Raw genomic sequence first — 21,554 nt, forward strand, 5'->3', positions numbered from 1 at the left:
TCCTGATTGTCACTTCCTGAATTGGTGTTTTTCGCTTTTGCCATCCGTAGCAGGGGAGCGTGATTGGTGACCATGTTGAGGTGTCGCCATGCCAGGTAGTAGTGGAGTTCCTTGATGGCCTGCTTAATCGCAAGGGCTTCCTGTTCCACTGTGGCATAGATTTGCTCAGCAGGGGTCAGTTTTCTCAATATGTGATCCTCCCTGTCTAACTCCTGGGAGAGGACAACTACTAAGCCTGTCTCGGATGCAACCGTTTGGAGGACAAAAGGAGGCTCCTCAGGACGGGGTGGGAGGTAAGCACCTTTTTCAGGAGGAGGAGGAATGCCCGCTCTGTGTTGCTTGTTTACTGCACCCGGTCTGGTTGGCCCTTTTTCGTGAAAAAAGCTAAGGACAAACCTTCGGTAATAGCCTTCCAAACTCAGAAAGCCACGTACCTGCTTCTTTGTAGAAGGATGGCGGTATATCTTGAGGGTTACCCATCAACCAGGCCTTCCGGATTGCTCGCAGAACCTCCCACAGGTGGAATAAGTGGTTGGCCCACATGGCAGAGTGGATTATGACAACACCCGAATACGCCGCAGCGAAGGATCGTGGGGGCGGAGGATGATACGATGATACGTGATCCAAGATGGCGGCGCGGCAGTAGCACGCAGCGGCCTCTCCGGATTCAATACGGTGCTAATTACGTTTTTAAGTTTTTATTTACGGTTTTGAGCCCGACCATTGCTTCTACATGGATGCCAGAGACAGCGGTGTTCATGTATACAAACATGTATACAAACACCAGGACCTAATAAAGTACAGAAATCGTGTAACAACCAACCTGCACGATGATGTACTGGTTAGGCTTCGTGACCTCGGCTTGCTGCGGAGACCAGGCCTCCAGTCCCCGGTGTCGCCTGATACCAGAGACCAGGGGAGGGGACGCCGAAAGCGGTTTGCGAGGAAGCGGAAGCGCGGTAAGCGAGCGGGCGTCCGTGCTAGGCTAAAAACAAACCCTAGCCGGCCGGCTCTCCCATCCATTCTACTATCCAACATTTGCTCCCTGGACAATAAACTGGACTACATCCGACTCGAACGCTCTACACGGAGAGAGGTTAGAAACTGCTGTGTGTTTGTTTTCACGGAGACGTGGCTCAGCGACAGAGTTCCGGACGCCGCCATTCAGCTGGACGGGCTAACTTCATTTAGAGCCGACAGAAATGCAGCTCTTTGCGGTAAGACTCGCGGTGGTGGTGTGTGTGTTTATATCAACACGGAATGGTGCAAGAACTCTGTGCTTGTTTCTACTTACTGCTCATCGTCAGTAGAGTTTGTGACTGTTAGATGCAGACCATTTTATTTACCACGGGAATTTACTACTGTTTACATTGTCGGAGTTTACATTCCTCCTAGCGCTAATGCTAAAGAGGCGCTAAGTGAGCTATACGGAGCTATTAGCGACCTAGAGAATGTTCACCCCGACGGATTTTTTATCATCGCCGGAGATTTCAACCATGCAAATCTTAAGTCAGTGCTCCCTAAATTCCATCAGCATGTGGACTTTGCTACGAGAGGTGAAAACACGCTGGATGTTGTTTACACAAACATTCCCGGCGCGTACTGTGCGGAGCCCCGCCCCCACCTCGGCTACTCAGACCACATCACTGTTATGCTAATTCCTGCATACAGACCACTCGTCAGACGCTCAAAACCGGTTCTGAAGCAGGTGAAAACCTGGCCAGCAGGAGCCACTTCTGCTCTTCAGGACTGCTTTGAGTGCACTGACTGGAATATCTTCAGGGAGGCTGCAACCAACGGCGACTCCGTCAACTTGGAGGAGTACACGTCAGCAGTGACCAGTTACATCGGCAAGTGCATTGATGACGTGACCGTCTCCAAGACCATCACTACACGCCCCAACCAGAAGCCGTGGATGACTGCTAATGTGCGTGCTCTGCTGAGGTCTAGGGACCTAGCCTTCAGAACAGGGGACAGGGTGGCCCTAAGAACAGCAAGGGCCAAACTGTCCCGAGCCATCAGAGAGGCAAAGCGTGCACATGCCCAGGCAATCCACAGCCACTTCCAGGACAGCGGAGACACCCGGCGCATGTGGCAGGGCATACAGGCGATCACAAACTACAAGACAGCTTCACCTGCTTGTGATAGCGACGCCTCCCTCCCAGACGCGTTGAACGAGTTCGGGACGCTCGGTTCGAGGTACAGAACAACGTTACGCCAAGGAAGACCATCCCTCGTCCCGACGACCAGGTACTCTGTCTATCCACGGCCGACGTGAGGAGATCTCTATGCAGAGTTAACCCACGGAAGGCTGCTGGACCAGACAACATTCCTGGCAGGGTGCTCAGAGAATGTGCGGAACAGCTAGCGGATGTCTTTACGGACATCTTCAACATTTCCCTGAGCAGCGCCGTTGTTCCTACGTGCCTCAAAACTACCACCATCGTTCCTGTCCCAAAGAAGTCTACAGTGTCTTGCCTCAATGACTATCGTCCCGTTGCACTCACACCCATAGTTATGAAGTGCTTCGAGAAGCTCGTCATGAGGCACATCAAGACCCAGCTACCACCCTCACTTGACCCCCTACAGTTCGCGTATCGTCCAAACCGCTCCACAGACGATGCCATTACCACAGCCCTCCACTTAGCCCTCACCCATCTGGACAATAAGGACACTTATGTACGAATGCTGTTTATAGACTTTAGTTCAGCATTCAATACAATCATCCCTCAGCACCTGATTGGGAAGCTGAGCCTGCTGGGACTAAACACCTCCCTCTGCAACTGGATCCTGGACTTCCTGACTGGGAGACCCCAGTCAGTCCGGATCGGGAACAGCATCTCCAGCACCACCACACTGAACACTGGAGCTCCTCAAGGCTGCGTGCTCAGTCCACTGCTGTTCACTCTGCTGACTCACGACTGTGCAGCAATGCACAGATCGAATCATATTATTAAGTTCGCCGATGACACGACCGTGGTGGGTCTCATCAACAAGAACGACGAGTCAGCATACAGGGAGGAGGTGCAACAACTAACTGCCTGGTGTAGAGCCAACAACCTTTCTCTGAATGTGGACAAAACTAAAGAGATGGTTGTGGACTTCAGGAGAGCACAGAGCGAACATTCTCCGCTGAACATCGATGGATCATCTGTAGAGATCGTCAAAAGCACCAAATTTCTTGGTGTTCATTTAGCGGAGAACCTCACCTGGTCACTCAACACCAGCGCCATCACCAAGAAAGCCCAGCAGCGTCTCTACTTCCTACGAAGGCTGAGAAAGGCACATCTCCCTCCCCCCATCCTGACCATGTTCTACAGCGGGACCATTGAGAGCATCCTGAGCAGCTGCATCACTGTCTGGTTTGGGAACTGTACGATCTCAGATCGCAAAACCCTGCAGCGGATAGTGAGGACAGCGGAGAAGATCATTGGGGTCTCTCTTCCCTCTATCATGGACACTTATATCACACGCTGCATCCGCAAAGCCAACAGTATTGTGGATGACCCCACACACCCCTCACACACACTCTTCACCCTCCTGCCGTCTGGAAAGAGGTACCGAAGCATTCGAGCCCTCACGACCAGACTGTATAACAGTTTCTGCCCACAAGCCATCAGACTTCTCAATAACCGAACTGTACTATACTGAGCACAACATACACACACATCATCTGTATGGACTGCACAGACCCTCACAAAACACACACACTGTTTTGCACACTTTTCTGCTGTTTTTGCACATATTGGACAATATCTCAGTCATCTGCTGTTTTTTGCACAACTCCATATATAATCCAAAGGACCTGCTGCTAAGAACCTGCTGCTGTTCATTCTTTTACTGCACAAAATATTGTTTGAACATTCAGTATTTACACCGGTCGGTCGGCGCTGTTTCTGTTACTGTTTATTGTCTTTTGTGTATTGCATTTTTTGTACTTTTTGTATTGTCTTGTAACTTAATGTCTGCACTGTTTTTTGTCCTGCACTGTCTTTTGTCCTGCACTGTCTTGCTTGTCTTGTCCTGCACTGTTTGCACCAGGTTGCACAGTTGCACTTTATGTGGCTAAGACTACTTACATGTCCTTAGCCCTGTCTTTGTTTTATGTAGCACCTTGATACTGGAGAAACGTTGTCTCATTTCACTGTGTACTGCAACAGCTATATATGGTTGAAATGACAATAAAAAGCTTCTTGACTCTTGACTTGATATCCATGAGGCACTGAAAGGTGGTAACCCATGTAGGCCAAAAGGAAGAACCCTGTACTGCCAGTGGCCATATGCGGTGCTAAATGGCGTTTTGGGTTTTGTATCTGGGGCGAGAACAACCTGCCAGTAGCCCTTGGTCAGATCTAAGGTGAAGATGAAGTGGGCTTCCCCAAGTGCTCCAGGAGGACGTCCACTCAGGGGAGGGGATAGCTGTCGAACTCCAAGATTTGGTTAAGCCTCTGGAAATCATAACAGAAACAAAGGTTCCGTCGGGCTTAGGCACCACCACAATGGGGCTGGACCATGGGCTGGTGGACTCCTCTATGATTCCATCTCTCAGCATCCATTCTATCTTCTCCTCTATAGCCTTATGGTGTGCTTCCAGGGCCGATGTCGAACCACGAACCACCATCCAGGGAGCTGACCAGTGCCCTGGCTGGTATTTATGGGACTGGGCCGGTCAGTTATAAGCCCTTTAATGGTCCCACTGGGCTTTCTCCAGGTGTTCCTTCATGATCGGCCCCACTCCATCGATGCCTGCCTGCATCTCCTGGAAAAAGTTGACGCCTGACCTGAAGAGGGAGGTTTGCTCTTCCCAGGCTTCCAGGGCCACTGACAGCCCCCAAAGTCACCATCTGAAAAGGAGTTGAAACGGGGTAAAGTCGGTTGATGCTTGGGTAACCTCTCGGATGGCAGAGAGGATGTAAGGAAGGAGTTACTGTCAGTTCTATCCTTCCTCGTCTACCACCTTCCGTAGCATCCTCTTCAGTGTCTGATTGCACTGCTCCATCACTCCATCATTCTGCGGGTGGTAGACAGATGTCCTCAGCTGCTTATCCTGCAACAGTTGACACAGATCCCCCATTAGTTTAGGCATACCTTGGTGTGTGAGCACCCTGGCAATGTTCCGAGAGGTGGCCTTCCAAAGTGGGACCGCCTCGGGGTTTAGATTGGCGTAGTCAACAATCACAAGGATGTACTCCTTGTGAGGACTTTGGAAGTGGCCAGACGAGATCCATGCCTATCATTTTGAATGGTACACCAATAATGGGATCTAGGATGAGGAGCGCAAGCCCGGCAGAAAGCTAGGACTTCCACGTTCAAGAGTTCAGTGTTTGTGGGATGTTTCTTGCTTGCCCTTGTCTCTGTGAGAAATGCTGGCTGTGTTTTTGAGAAGCCAGACCCAGGTAGATGTTTACACACACACACTAACACACACTGCTTTTGACTGAATTTAGAGAAAAAGCTATTGAACATATACATAGTTTTCTTGTCTGTGTGCTTTCTTTACTATATTTCCTCCTGACAGAAATTTTAGACTGATTCTGTTCTTAGTTTGTGACCTAGTGAACCCATATCTGGATCTGTCTATTGATACAGACTGGATAAGGAGGATTTGAGAAATGCTGTAGATGGAAATGTTCTGGATTGCACTGCTGCTTTATAATGAGCTGACTGTTGCTGACTGCATAAATGACCAGGTGTATTTGTTCTCAATAAATTGGCGAGTGAGTGTATATTACAGCGTGATGCCGAGCACTACCTGGAACAGAGGCAGTGTTAGGTATCACGGTGTAATATACACTTACTCACTCACTCACTCACTCACTCAAGGATGTCCTGTTACCAATCCCATGCAAACAATTAATCAAAGTTATTTATTTAGAATTCCTTCGTATTGATTCTTACGCCTTTTTGGAACATGCAACACAAAGCATTTCTTTACAAGTTACTCAGAGGAGGTGGAAAAATCCCAAGACTGCCAGAAACACTCAAATGTCACAAGAATTAGAGTTAGCTTGAATTTAACTCTCTCTCTGTGTGTGTGTGTGTGTGTGTGTGTGTGTGTGTGTGTGTGTGTGTGTGTGTTAGTGTGTATTTGAGAGTGTGAGTTTGAGTGAGAGTGAGTGTGTTTCTTGCAAAGTCAATTCTACATGTATTTTGTAATCTTTCTACAAAACATTCAGAGTTCAATTTGCATGAATCCTGGAACAAGACAATCTAGACAACAATCCAAATAATGCAGAAGAAACATTTTCTAAAGACGTTATACCGAGTGATCATATAAGTGTCATACTGTCATTTATTAATGATTATAGCACTTCTGCCTAAGGCAATCTAATAGAAAGTTTGCTCAGTAAATATTCCTATCTGCTTCCTAAAGCTACCTGTTCCACCCTGTTTTGAGCTTCTTGCTTAATGCTCAATTTAAAATGAGCAAATCTCCAAAACTACAAGGTGTATTTGAATAATTCTGGAATTTAGAATAAGCAGATATATTACCAGGTCAGAATAAGAGAAGAAATTCTGTTCTGTCTGTTTTATTTAGCTATTATAGTTTTATAGCTGAGCTTCTTCCTGTACTTCTGCAATGCTTCATGTGAAGATAATTTCAGGTTTGTATGCTTAAAAAAGGATTTATAATTTCTTTCCTAGGATGGCTGTAGGATGGAAAAGGTTAAGTTATGTTGTAGGAAGAAAATAATGTGTGATCTAACACTGAGACAACTGCAGTTTGTCTATCGCCAGTGAGACTAAGGTGAGACATCTTACAAGACGGCAAGGCGGGAGACCAACACATCGTGACACAAACGCTGCTACGGTTGCCTGCCGTGTGAAATATTAAATATTTTAAAATTTTGTTGTATCTTTATTGTCCATCGTATGATAGAAATCTCACAAGTCGAGCAATGGGAACTTGAGGAATATCTGTATACTTGTTTCTTCCAGGGAATTTGAGTATGCTCTTATTTTCTTCAACAAGCATTAATAAAGTATATCAAAGTTTTCAAATAAAATGGAGGGAATGCGCTGTGTAATGGCATGTGGAGAAAAATCTCTATTGGTGATTTATGTGACTAGTAAGTGTGACTCTATGGTTTATTTATTGCTTCTGGGATACATTTATGATTTTTTGTTTTTGTTTGTATTGTTTGTACCTTTGACTTTGTGTGTTTTGTCTGCTAATGTGGAGCATTCACTGGAAGTGTGTGTAATACCGCTAAGTGATTGTCAGGATGGAAATGACATGACAAACCACACGTGTGCTTGGCGCTTGTGTGCTGTAGAGATGATGGAAGGCTGACAAGTGAACACATGCCACATTCTGTACTGCAGCAACACGTTCTTATCCTGAAGAATATGTTCACGCATGATCACTTCATTAGAGACAACATTTGACTGCCAGCGAGTCAACGTGCTTCTTCGAGAAGAAAATACATACAGTAAGTTACAGTAGTTCTCACTCACTCACTCATTCATTTTCTACCGCTTATCCGAACTACTCGGGTCACAGGGAGCCTGTGCCTATCTCAGGCGTCATCGGGCATCGAGGCAGTATACACCCTGGACGGAGTGCCAACCCATCACAGGGCACACACACTCTCTCATTCACTCACACACTACGGACAATTTTCCAGAGATGCCAAACAACCTACCATGCATGTCTTTGGACCGGGGGGGGAAACCGGAGTACCCGGAGGAAACCCCCGAGGCACGGGGAGAACATGCAAACTCCACACACACAAGGTGGAGGCGGGAATCGAACCCTCAACCATGGAGGTGTGAGGAGAACGTGCTAACCACTAAGCCACCGTGCCCCCAAGTTACAGTAGTTGTGATAGATAAATAAATAATGAGGTTAAACAAGTTTAAATATATATTTTCTATATTTTTTGTTGTGATTTAAAATATAATGTTTATGCATTAAATAGTTCAAATTGATTTATGTTTGAATTTGAAATAGAAGTGATTGAATAGTAGTGTGGCACATTGGTTTGAGGATGGATAGATAGATAGATAGATAGATAGATAGATAGATAGATAGATAGATAGATAGATAGATAGATAGATAGATAGATAGATAGATAGATAGATAGATAGATAGATAGATAGATAGATAGATAGATAGATAGATAGATAGATAGATAGATAGATAGATAGATAGATAGATAGATAGATAGATAGATAGATCGAGCCTGAGGTGATGTTGAAGAAAAACTCCCTGATATGATATGAGGAAGAAACCTTGAGAGGAACCAGACTCAGAAGTGAACCTCATTCTCATTTGAGTAACATTAGGAAATAATGTCAATGTAAATAACATCCTTTCTACAACAGTTTATAGTCGAGTGGTGGAATTAAGCAACCAAGAGCTCCTGAGGAACTGACAGGTCAGCATCATTTATGAGTTCATTACAGACCCAACACTAATTCCTTCCTGCCAAATGATTAGAGTTGAGTAACTTAGGAGAAAGGACTCAGGGCCACTTTTTTTTTTTGGATTAGTGCACTATCTTCATGAACTGTACCTTTGGCTTTGTGTGTTTGTGTTTCTTTATTTATTAACCTTAAGTAAACTTTGCTGTTACACACATCCTGCTGATATGGAGTGTTTTTTTACTGGACGTGTGTGTGATGTAATTCGCTCCAAACCTGTTCCTGCTCTATTTAAACCTGAGCATCTGCTTCAGATCAGAGATTTCATAATAATGGTGAGTTCACTTTTTTTATTTTATTAATACAGAGATTTAGACCCAAAGGGCATTATTATTTATTATTATTATTATTAATCATTCTGTAAGCTTTAGTAACATTAAACATTTTCTGTGTAGTGGAATAAAACGCTTATGTTTAAACAATTTTTTTTGTGTGTGACTTTTTTTTGAGTATTTTTACAGATATTTCTAGATGATATTTCCTGAAATCTAAAAATCATTAAACGATTGTAAAGATTAAAGATCAATAACACTGTTGCATTGAGTTCATGCGGTGCAGTTATTCATATTATTTACTATACATAACAATATTATATAAACCTCTTCAGTAACTACTCTAACATTTTTATTGTAAACTCTGTAAACCTTTCTGCATAATTTTAACTTTTTATTTTTACGTTTCTATTTGTAAATTGTTTTTGTAGCTATATTGATTTTTTTTTTTTTGCCAGACTTTAATATTATGGAATAATAATGAAATAATGAAAACATTTTATTTTAGATTAATTATTTTTATAGAATAATGACATATAACCTTAATGAAGTCGTTTCAGTTTAAGGTTGTATGACAACAAAATGTAGAAATATTCAGTGGGGTGTGAATATTTATGAAAGTAAAGACATATGTTTGTAAGTTTTTGTGAGATCTGTATAATTTTCTCTTGGTTTGTTTGTTTTATCGGTTCCAAAGTCCATGATGAAGAGGTCGGTGTTTGTGGCTTTTGTCCTGCTTGCTCTTGTCCCTATGATCCATGCTGCCTGCTGGTTTAAACAGAACAAACCTGGTAGACGTTTACACACACACACACACACACACACACACACACACACACACACACACACACAGACACACACTTGTTAGTTAGTCACTATTCCTTTCAAAATCATCATTATTAATCATCATGCAATACATAGATTATGCATAGACCATGCATATGCATTACACACGCACATTTTGCAGAATAATTACATAAGCATTCATACATGAAGGATAAACTTGGTAATTAAACCTTTTACATATTAAAATAATGAAGTTTACATACCTAATCCGTTAAATTACCACGAGATTCACTCGTCACGCGTACATTAAATCCTAACGTGTCCAAAACAATACACACAGTTCTCTCACCACGTGGAAAAGATGGCTTCTCCGACTTAGCCCACAGACTTAAAACTCGCTAACTTTATTAAAAGAGGAGAAAGTGCGTCTCTTAAAGGAGCCATGACCATTTTTTTAAAACACCACGTTAATGTATATTTTAGCACCTGGCTACACAATTATGAAGAAATTTACATTTAGTGAACACACTACCAGTGTTGTAATGTAACGGAGTAAAAATACTTCGTTACTGTACTTAAGTAGAAATGTCACGTATCTGTACTTTACTTCGCTATTTAAATTTATGTCAACTTTCACTTTTACTCCACTATATTTGCTAGATAAAATGTATACTTTTACTCCGTTATATTTCCAATAAGCATCTTCATTACTACAAAATAGAATCAGAAGAAATGTGTGTGACTGCAATAAGGGAGGTTTGGTGAATCACTGCTCCTAGAGTGTCACTGCACGTCCGCGCGCGCTACGGAGAAGCGCAGGTACGCGCAACGTGCACGCGCAGTCAGAGCTGGAGGCATTTATCTATGACGGTGGCAACCAAAAGCAGTGAAATGTCAGTATTCTTATTACCAGAGTTTATAGCACAAACAAAATATTAATGCAATATCAATAATAAATAAAAATAACATTTATTTGGTCTTTGTCTTGTGAATATTTGTTTATTAATGACTGCATTCATTGGACACACTGTTTGTAGAGAATGCACACATACATGAACTGATCTGATTCGAGACTGGCATCATTACATCATGCATAACATTTTGGTGTCCACTTTTGCCATTTAATAATACCATAACTTTTGGCTTACTATGTAGTCATATAATATATAATATAAAAGTCTTCTTGTTTTAAATTCTCACTGAGGGCTAAAACCCCTAAAGATGAAACCCTAGAACCGTCCCTGGTCTTATGCCTACCGAAAATCACTGAAATTTTACTTTTTACTTTTACTTCAAATACTTAAGTACATTAAATATCAGAAAATGACTTTTGATACTTAAGTACAGTAAATATCAGATACTTTAAGACTTTTACTTGAGTAATATTCTAAAAGGTGACTTTCACTTCTACCAAAGTCTTTTTCTAGTAGGATACTTGTACTTTTACTCAAGTAGTGCTTTCTAATACTTTATACAACACTGCACACTACCAGAACCGACACACTTCTGTCTGGTACCACTGCCTGGGATTACCAGACGTAGAGAGTAGAGACAATCATGACTGGATACAGTAGTTGAATCTGGAAGCTCCAGAAAAAAAAAAATCAATAAATTCTCTTATTTTTAGTCACAAGCTCACCTCTAATCTCTGGTTTAGTATTAAACACTAGCTGCTGACATCATTCAGTTACGTTAGCTCTTGTGTTTATCCAGACAGGAAGTTTATACTACTATCAAAGTCTTCCCAAACTTTACTCGTAGGAATCGTTCTCAAGATCTTTGTTGACACGAGCACGAGTGCTTCTCAGATCTACGCCAAACACTGATGTTTTAAGAATGAATAAATACATGATTGTCCAAGAACAAGACAAAATCTTAATGTCTCTGCCTATTTGTGCTTAATGTGCACTATAAATTGTCAATCAGGTGGCAAGAAAAATAAAAAATCAGAAATGTTCCTGGAGGAATGTACAAAATCTGCAGCAATGCAAATAGCTCATCTTTACAACCATCCTAAGTAGAAAAAGCATGTCAAGATGGCCTACAACAGCAGACGACAACATCGTGTTCTATTCCTTGCAGCGACAAACAGGAATCTGAAACAGAAAAAATATCCTGGGCATTTAAAGACTCAGAAACACATTTGTAATCTTCTAGATATTTTATCTCAATGCTTAATGTGTTCAGAACATTACATGAAGCTGCACTTTACGACTGGTGGACCTGATAACCGCACAAACGTTCATGTTTCTAATGAATAAAGTGGCGACAAGTTTGTGTTGCATATTGAAATTGAACATCAACTCTCTTTACTGTAGATGCGACTCATTGTCAAGACGATGAGGATAAGACCTGGCACCCGGTCGGGTCCAAATGGAGAAACAGCCAGTGTGCAAAATGCAGTTGCTCTGTGGATGTGATGGGCTGCTGTGACGGGTAAAAACACACAACATACTGCACCATCACCTTCATCACTCCATCACCTTCTTCACCATATCATGTTCTTCACTCCTTCACCTTCTTCACAAATTTTTATGTCTTTTACAGATGGCCAACACGTGTGTCTGGAGGCTGCAGCATTACATATGATTATAAAACCTGTACATATGAATTGATTCATGTGGATAAAAATGTCCCCTGTAGGGCTGTTGGATAGAGATTATGAAGATGAGATAAAGAAATCGAGATTAAAAAGATGGCAGACTTAAACCACAGAAGCACAAATACAACATGATGATGACTTTGAACATAAATATAATAAAGATTTACTTACTGATTACTTTTGTTGTTTGATGTGTCAGTAAAACAGACTGGAGTCTCTGGTTCAATAGAAGAAAATCCTGTTTACTGTACAATAGTTTAGTGAGAAAAATCTGATAGATAGATAGATAGAGAGAGAGAGAGAGAGAGAGAGAGAGACGTGACATGCGGCTAAGTATGGTGATGCATACTTAGAATTTGTTCTCTGCATTTAACCCATCCAAAGTGCACACACAGCAGTGAACACACATCCAGAGCAGTGGGCAGCCATTTATGCTGCGGGCCCGGGGGGCAGTTGGGGGGTTCGTGCTTCAGTCGTGGCCAACCCGAGACTCGAACCCACAACCTTTGGGTTACGAGTCAGACTCTCTAGCCATTAGGCCATGACTAATAGATAGATAGATAGATAGATAGATAGATAGATAGATAGATGTACAACTATAAATAAAGTTATGACTGGTTGTATGTGCATAAAATATTGTATGCACATAGAAATATGTACATATGTTGTTTGATCTATATATCTGTCAGGATCCAGCCCTGAGTTTTGGCCATGTGCTTTTGTTTATGTTCTGTGTCACGTGTCTGCCCCGCCCTTGTTTGGTGTTACTGATGTTATTATTCTTCGTTTTAATTCTAAAGTCTGTACTGTAACGGTTTTAAAGATCGTCGAAGTGCGAGCACGTTCATTCGCTATACTCTCTTAGCTTCTGATTTAGGGGATAAGGTTTCTACACTGACCCAAGACCAGCAGTATTCAAATGATTCACTTCAACTCCATTCAATTCATTTATTTCTATAGCGCTTGTAACAATGGATGTTGTCTCAAGGTTTTACAGAAGTGTAGAAACAGAATAAAACTTGTAAAGTTTAAAATTACGTTCATATTTATGTCTAACTTGTATGATCGAGCCTGAGGTGATGTTGAAGAAAAACTCCCTAATATGACATGAGGAAGAAACCTTGAGAGGAACCAGACTCAGAAGTGAACCTCATTCTCATTTGAGTGACATTAGGAAATAATGTCAATGTAAATAACATCCTTTCTACAACAGTTTATAGTCGAGTGGTGGAATTAAGCAACCAAGAGCTCCTGAGGAACTGACAGGTCAGCATCATTTATGAGTTCATTACAGACCCAACACTAATTCCTTCCTGCCAAATGATTAGAGTTAAGAGTAACTTAGGAGAAAGGACTCAGGGCCACTTTTTTTTTATTTGTGCACTATCTTCATGAACTGTACCTTTGGCTTTGTGTGTTTGTGTTTCTTTATTTATTAACCTTAAGTAAACTTTGCTGTTACACACATCCTGCTGATATGGAGTGTTTTTTTACTGGACGTGTGTGTGATGTAATTCGCTCCAAACCTGTTCCTGCTCTATTTAAACCTGAGCATCTGCTTCAGATCAGAGATTTCAGAATAATGGTGAGTTCACTTTTTTATTTTACTAATACAGAGATTTAGACCCAAAGGGCATTATTATTATTATTATTATTATTATTAATCATTCTGTAAGCTTTAGTAACATTAAACATTTTCTGTGTAGTGGAATAAAACGCTTATGTTTAAACAATTTTTTTTGTGTGTGACTTTTTTTTGAGTATTTTTACAGATATTTCCTGAAATCTAAAAATCATTAAACGATTGTAAAGATTAAAGATCAATAACACTGTTGCATTGAGTTCATGCAGTGCAGTTATTCATATTATTTACTATACATAACAATATTATATAAAACTCTTCAGTAACTACTCTAACATTTTTATTGTAAACTCTGTAAACCTTTCTGCATAACCTTAACTTTTTATTTTTACGTTTCTATTTGTAAATTGTTTTTGTAGCTATATTGATTTTTTTTTTTGCCAGACTTTAATATTATGGAATAATAATGAAATAATGAAAACATTTTATTTTAGATTAATTATTTTTATAGAATAATGACATATAACCTTAATGAAGTCGTTTCAGTTTAAGGTTGTATGACAACAAAATGTAGAAATATTCAGTGGGGTGTGAAAGTAAAGACATATGTTTGTAAGTTTTTGTGAGATCTGTATAATTTTCTCTTGGTTTGTTTGTTTTATCGGTTCCAAAGTCCATGATGAAGAGGTCGGTGTTTGTGGCTTTTGTCCTGCTTGCTCTTGTCCCTATGATCCATGCTGCCTGCTGGTTTAAACAGAACAAACCTGGTAGACGTTTACACACACACACACACACACACACACACACACACACACACACACACACACACACAGAGACACACACTTGTTAGTTAGTCACTATTCCTTTCAAAATCATCATTATTAATCATCATGCAATACATAGATTATGCATAGACCATGCATATGCATTACACACGCACATTTTGCAGAATAATTACATAAGCATTCATACATGAAGGATAAACTTGGTAATTAAACCTTTTACATATTAAAATAATGAAGTTTACATACCTAATCCGTTAAATTACCACGAGATTCACTCGTCACGCGTACATTAAATCCTAACGTGTCCAAAACAATACACACAGTTCTCTCACCACGTGGAAAAGATGGCTTCTCCGACTTAGCCCACAGACTTAAAACTCGCTAACTTTATTAAAAGAGGAGAAAGTGCGTCTCTTAAAGGAGCCATGACCATTTTTTTAAAACACCACGTTAATGTATATTTTAGCACCTGGCTACACAATTATGAAGAAATTTACATTTAGTGAACACACTACCAGTGTTGTAATGTAACGGAGTAAAAATACTTCGTTACTGTACTTAAGTAGAAATGTCACGTATCTGTACTTTACTTCGCTATTTAAATTTATGTCAACTTTCACTTTTACTCCTCTATATTTCCTAGATAAAATGTATACTTTTACTCCGCTATATTTCCAATAAGCATCTTCGTTACTCGTTACTACAAAATAGAATCAGAAGAAATGTGTGTGACTGCAATAAGGGAGGTTTGGCGAGTCACTGCTCCTTTAGAGAGTCACTGCACGTCCGCGCGCGCTACGGAGAAGCACAGGCACGCGCAGCGTGCACGCGCAGTCAGAGCTGGAGGCATTTATCTATGACGGTGGAAACCAAAAGCAGTGAAATGTCAGTATTCTTATTACCAGAGTTTATAGCACAAACAAAATATTAATGCAATATCAATAATGACTGGCATCATTACATCATGCATAACATTTTGGTGTCCACTTTTGCCATTTAATAATACCATAACTTTTGGCTTACTATGTAGTCATATAATATATAATATAAAAGTCTTCTTGTTTTAAATTCTCACTGAGGGCTAAAACCCCTAAAGATGAAATCCTAGAACCGCCCCTGCTCTTATACCTACCGAAAATCACTGAAATTTTACTTTTTACTTTTACTTCAAATACTTAAGTACATTAAATATCAGAAAACGACTTTTGATACTTAAGTACAGTAAATATCAGATACTTTAAGACTTTTACTTGAGTAATATTCTAAAAGGTGACTTTCACTTCTACCAATGTCTTTTTCTAGTAGGATACTTGTACTTTTACTCAAGTAGTGCTTTCTAATACTTTATACAACACTGCACACTGAATGTACAAAATCTGCAGCAATGCAAATAGCTCATCTTTACAACCATCCTAAGTAGAAAAAGCATGTCAAGATGGCCTACAACAGCAGACGACAACATCGTGTTCTACTCCTTGCAGCGACAAACAGGAATCTGATACAGAAAAAATATCCTGGGCATTTAAAGACTCAGAAACACATTTGTAATCTTCTAAATATTTTATCTCAATGCTTAATGTGTTCAGAACATTACATGAAGCTGCACTGTACGACTGGTGGAGCGGATAACCGCACAAACGTTCATGTTTCTAATTAATAAAGTGGCGACAAGTTTGTGTTGCATATTGAAATTGAACATCAACTCTCTTTACTGTAGATGCGACTCATTGTCAAGACGATGAGGATAAGACCTGGCACCCGGTCGGGTCCAAATGGAGAAACAGCCAGTGTGCAGAATGCAGTTGCTCTGTGGATGTGATTGGCTGCTGTGGCGGGTAAAAACACACAACATACTGCACCATCACCTTCATCACTCCATCACCTTCTTCACCGTATCATGTTCTTCACTCCTTCACCTTCTTCACTTCACCTTCTTCACAAATTTTTGTCTTTTACAGATGGCCAACACATGTGTCTGGAGGCTGCAGCATTATATATGATTTTAAAACCTGTACATATGAATTGATTCAGCAGGATAAAAATGTCCCCTGTCAGGCTTTTGGATAGAGATTATGAAGATGAGATAAAGAAATCGAGATAAAAAGATGGCAGACGTAAACCACAGAAGCACAAATACAACATGATGATGACTTTGAACATAAATATAATAAAGATTTACTTACTGATTACTTTTGTTGTTTGATGTGTCAGTAAAACAGACTGGAGCCTCTGGTTCAATAGAAGAAAATCCTGTTTACTGTACAATAGTTTAGTGGGAAAAATCTGATAGATAGATAGAGAGAGAGAGAGAGAGAGAGAGAGAGAGAGATGTGACATGCGGCTAAGTATGGTGACGCATACTTAGAATTTGCTCTCTGCATTTAACCCATCCAAAGTGCACACACAGCAGTGAACACACACCCGGAGCAGTGGGCAGCCATTTATGCTGTGGCGCCCGGGGAGCAGTTGGGGGGTTCGTGCTCAAGGGCACCTCAGTCGTGGCCAACCCGAGACTCGAACCCACAACCTTTGGGTTACGAGTCTGACTCTCTAGCCATTAGGCCATGACTAATAGATAGATAGATAGATACACTAGATAGATAGATAGATAGATAGATAGATAGATAGATAGATAGATAGATAGATAGATAGATAGATAGATAGATAGATAGATAGAAATAACTATAAATAAAGTTATGACTGGTTCTATGTGCATAAAAATAGTATGCACATAGAAATATGTACATATGTTGTTTTATCTGTCAGGATCCAGCCCTGAGTTTTGGCCATGTGCTGTTGTTTATGTTCAGTGTCACATGTCTGCCCCGCCCTTGTTTGGTGTTAATGATGTTATTATTCTTCGTTTTAATTCTAAAGTCTGTACTGTAACGGTTTTAAAGATCGTCGAAGTGCGAGCACGTTCATTCGCTATACTCTCTTAGCTTCTGATTTAGGGGATAAGGTTTCTACACTGACCCAAGACCAGCAGTATTCAAATGATTCAATTCAACTCCATTCAATTCATTTATTTCTATAGCGCTTGTAACAATGAATGTTGTCTCAAGGATTTACAGAAGTGTAGAAACAGAATAAAACTTGTAAAGTTTAAAATTACGTTCATATTTATGTCTAACTTGTATGATCGAGCCTGAGGTGATGTTGAAGAAAAACTCCCTGATATGACATGAGGAAGAAACCTTGAGAGGAACCAGACTCAGAAGTGAACCTCGAGTGAACCTTATAGTCGAGTGAAATTGTGAAATTTTGTCCTGAACTGTACCTTTGGCTTTGTGTGTTTGTGTTTCTTTATTTATTAACCTTAAGGAAACACAAAACCTGCTGATATGGAGTGTGATTTTACTGGAAGTGTGTGTGATGCCATTCGCTCCAACCCTCTTCCTGCTCTATTTAAACCTGAGCATCTGCTTCAGATCAGAGATTTTATATCAAATTTCGGATTAATGGTGAGTTCACTTTTTTTTTTAAATAATATAGAGATTTATTCCCAAAGTGCATTATTATTATTATTATTATTATTATTATTATTATTATTATTATTATTATTATTATTATTATTATTATTATTATTATTATTATTATTATTATTAACAACAACAACAAAAATAATAATAATAATAATAATATTGATAATTCTGTAAGCTTTATTAACATTTTGTGTACTAGAATAAAATGCTTATTATGTTTAAACAATTTGTTTTTTAGCGACTTTTGAGTATTTTTACAGATATTTCCTGAAATCTAAAAATCATTAAACGATCGTAAAGATTAAAGATCAATAACACTGTTGCATTGAGTTCATGCAGTGCAGTTATTCATATTATTTACTATACATAACAATATTATATAAAACTCTTCAGTAACTACTCTAACATTTTTATTGGAAACTCAGTAAACCTTTCTGCATAACCTTAACTTTTTATTTTTATGTTTTTATTTGTAAATAGTTTTTGTAGCTATGTAGCTATTTTTTTTGCCAGACTTTAATATTATGGAATTATCCATTTTTTTAACTTATTTTATTTTAGATTAATTATTTTTATAGAATAATGACATATAACCTTAATGAAGTCGTTTCAGTTTAAGGTTGTATGACAACAAAATGTAGAAATATTCAGTGGGGTGTGAATATTTATGAAAGTAAAGACATATGTTTGTAAGTTTTTGTGAGATCTGTATAATTTTCTCTTGGTTTGTTTGTTTTATCGGTTCCAAAGTCAATGATGAAGAGGTCGGTGTTTGTGGGTTTTGTCCTGCTTGCTCTTGTCCCTATGATCCATGCTGCCTGCTGGAATAAACTGAACAAACCTGGTAAACGTTTACACACACACACACACACACACACACACACACACACACACACACACACACACACACACACACATACACACACACTTGTTAGTTAGTCACTATTCCTTTCAAAATCATCATTATAAATAATATCATGTGAGTAAACTCACTTCACTCAATTTTAAATTTTCATTCAATTTTCAAAAATGAATTTCAAACAATTATGGCCGGGTGTAATAAAGAACACAACCCACCGGAAGCAACAGTGCTTTTCTCAAACTGGGGTTTAATCTGACTGCTGTTTGTAAGAAGAAAAAGAAAAAGAATACAGCGGTCGATAGGAGCAAATTTGAACAAAACCAAAAGTCTGATTTATACAAATTTTACAAAAAGAAAAATCTGATACGAATTTGGAGATGACAAGGTTAAATCTCGATTAAATCACACCAGAACACATCTCAGAAGGCCATATTCTAACCAAAAACAAGATTCAACTATTAATTGAGATACTTAAGTCAGGTTAAAGAAAAACAAATACTTAAAACAATTCTAGCGAATACTACTAGCTAATACGAGCTAATACTTGCTACTGATACTGTTAAATACAGTCAAAAACAAACAAAAACAAACAAATACAAATACGCTAGCGGCTAACGTACAAAGGAAATAAAAGCACATTAGTTCGGCCATCTTATTTGTTCCATTCCTTAAACAATAATCATGCAATACATACTGTAAATTAAACCATGTACATGATTCACTCGTCACGCGTACATTAAATCCTAACGTGTCCAAAACAATAACCAACTCGTGGCAAGCACAATAAACACAGTTCTCTCACCACGTGGAAAAGATGGCTTCTCCGACTTAGCCCACAGATTTAAAACTCGCTAACTTTATTAAAAGAGGAGAAAGTGCGTCTCTTAAAGGAGCCATTGCCATTTTTTTAAAACACCACGTTAATGTATATTTTAGCACCTGGCTACACAATTATGAAGAAATTTACATTTAGTGAACACACTACCAGAACCGACACACTTCTGTCTGGTATCACTGGTATCACTGCCTGGGATTACCAGACGTAGAGAGTAGAGACAATCACGACTGGATACAGTAGTTGAATCTGGAAGCTCCAGAAAAAAAAAATCAATAAATTCTCTTATTTTTAGTCACAAGCTCACCTCTAATCTCTGGTTTAGTATTAAACACTAGCTGCTGACATCATTCAGTTACGTTAGCTCTTGTGTTTATCCAGAAAGGAAGTTTATACTACTATCGAAGTCGTCCCAAACTTTACTCAAAGGAATCGTTCTCAAGATCTTTGTTGACACGAGCACGAGTGCTTCTCAGATCTACGCCAAACACTGATGTTTTAAGAATGAATAAATACATGATTGTCCAAGAACAAGACAAAATCTTAATGTCTCTGCCTATTTGTGCTTAATGTGCACTATAAATTGTCAATCAGGTGGCAAGAAAAATAAAAAATCAGAAATGTTCCTGGAGGAATGTATAAAAGCTGCAGCAATGCAAATAGCTCATCTTTACAACCATCCTAAGTAGAAAAAGCATGTCAAGATGGCCTACAACAGCAGACGACAACATCGTGTTCTACTCCTTGCAGCGACACACAGGAATCTGACACAGAAAAAATATCCTGGGCATTTAAAGACTCAGAAACACATTTGTAATCTTCTAGATATTTGTACGACTGGTCGACCGGATAACTGCACGAATGTTCATGTTTCTAATAAATAAAGTTTGTAAAAAAAAAAACAAGTTTGTGTTGCATATTGAAATTGAACTTCAACTCTCTTTACTGTAGATGCGACTCATTGTCAAGACGATGAGGATAAGACGTGGCACCCGGTCGGGTCCACATGGAGAAGCAGCCAGTGTGCACATTGCAGTTGCTCTGTGGATGGGATGAGCTGCTGTGATGGGTAAAAACACACAACATACTGCACCATCACCTTCATCACTCCATCACCTTTATCCCTCCATCATCTTCTTCACTGTATCATGTTATTCACTCCATCACATTCTTTACTTCACCTTCTTCACTTCATCACTCCATCACCTTCTTCACTTCAACACTCCATCATATTCTTCACTTCACTTTCTTCACCTTCATCACTCTATCACGTTCCTCACTCCATCATCTTCTTCGCTTCACCTTCCTCACAAACTTTTATGTCTTTTACAGATGGCCAACACATGTGTCTGGAGGCTGCAGCATTACATATGATTATAAAACCTGTACATATGAATTGATTCATCTGGATAAAAATGTCCCCTGTAGGGCTGTTGGATAGAGATTATGAAGATGAGATAAAGAAATCGAGATAAAAAGATGGCAGACTTAAACCACAGAAGCACAAATACAACATGATGATGACTTTGAACATAAATATAATAAAGATTTACTTACTGATTACTTTTGTTGTTTGATGTGTCAGTAAAACAGACTGGAGTCTTTGTTTATTTTATTTTCTTTCATTTTGTGTGTTTGCCTATTTATTTGTATCATTCATATATATATACAATATATATATAAAAACCTAGGCAGCAGGAAGGGGGATGGCAGTGGAAAGGTGAAGTGGTTCTCTCCAGGAGCGTAGCATAGGCTCAGCCAGCAATCTGAAGTCTATCAAGAATATCAAAGGGATAATGTCCATTCATTCCATTAGGCACACCCCTTACCTCCCTCTAGCCGCTGAGCCTGGCTCTGCACAGCCGTTGTTGTGTTGCACAGCCGGAGGGTGAGTGCCACAGCGGCGCTCCTGATTGGC

General features: G+C 39.6%; 2 protein-coding genes and 1 long non-coding RNA gene across 7 annotated transcripts in view; 2 read left to right on the forward strand and 1 right to left on the reverse strand.

The window, feature by feature from the left end:
• The window catches only part of LOC113661349 (beta-microseminoprotein-like), a 13,918-nt gene extending 1,654 nt beyond the window's left edge, over positions 1-12,264 (forward strand). For 2 of the 3 annotated variants that reach the window (XR_007138818.1, XM_027175438.2), the window contains 3 exons: positions 9,397-9,490; positions 11,804-11,921; positions 12,033-12,264. Coding sequence is in view for 2 of the 3 variants with exons in the window: in XM_027175438.2 (XP_027031239.2) it covers positions 9,397-9,490; positions 11,804-11,921; positions 12,033-12,141 (321 nt within the window). In the remaining variant the exon portion in view is untranslated. Of the gene's footprint in view, positions 1-8,579; positions 8,703-9,396; positions 9,491-11,803; positions 11,922-12,032 lie in introns of those variants that run through there. The other variant, XM_027175437.2, reaches the window with a different exon arrangement.
• Positions 12,070-12,486, reverse strand: LOC125139737. Its single transcript, XR_007138819.1, has 2 exons — positions 12,437-12,486; positions 12,070-12,304 (listed from the first exon to the last, which is right to left on the reverse strand). It is a non-coding gene; the product is annotated as an uncharacterized LOC125139737 (long non-coding RNA).
• A 1,030-nt stretch (positions 12,487-13,516) lies between these two features.
• On the forward strand, positions 13,517-21,199 carry LOC113661350 (beta-microseminoprotein). Of its 3 annotated transcripts, XM_047804938.1 has the most exons (6): positions 14,414-14,436; positions 16,172-16,289; positions 17,779-17,918; positions 18,690-18,783; positions 20,588-20,705; positions 20,969-21,199. In XM_047804938.1, exons 3-6 carry the CDS (start codon positions 17,799-17,801, stop codon positions 21,075-21,077), a joined length of 441 nt encoding a protein of 146 aa, XP_047660894.1. In that variant the 5' UTR covers positions 14,414-14,436; positions 16,172-16,289; positions 17,779-17,798; the 3' UTR covers positions 21,078-21,199. The 3 variants fall into 3 exon arrangements, with proteins under 3 accessions (XP_047660895.1, XP_027031240.1, XP_047660894.1); XM_047804939.1 differs by lacking the exons at positions 16,172-16,289; positions 17,779-17,918; positions 18,690-18,783 and adding an exon at positions 13,517-13,672 and having other exon boundaries at positions 14,343-14,436; XM_027175439.2 differs by lacking the exons at positions 17,779-17,918; positions 18,690-18,783; positions 20,588-20,705; positions 20,969-21,199 and adding exons at positions 13,550-13,672; positions 16,413-16,643 and having other exon boundaries at positions 14,343-14,436.
• Positions 21,200-21,554: the final 355 nt, after the last annotated feature.

Source organism: Tachysurus fulvidraco, chromosome 20 (assembly GCF_022655615.1).
Source record: "Tachysurus fulvidraco isolate hzauxx_2018 chromosome 20, HZAU_PFXX_2.0, whole genome shotgun sequence".
Lineage (NCBI taxonomy): Eukaryota > Metazoa > Chordata > Actinopteri > Siluriformes > Bagridae > Tachysurus > Tachysurus fulvidraco.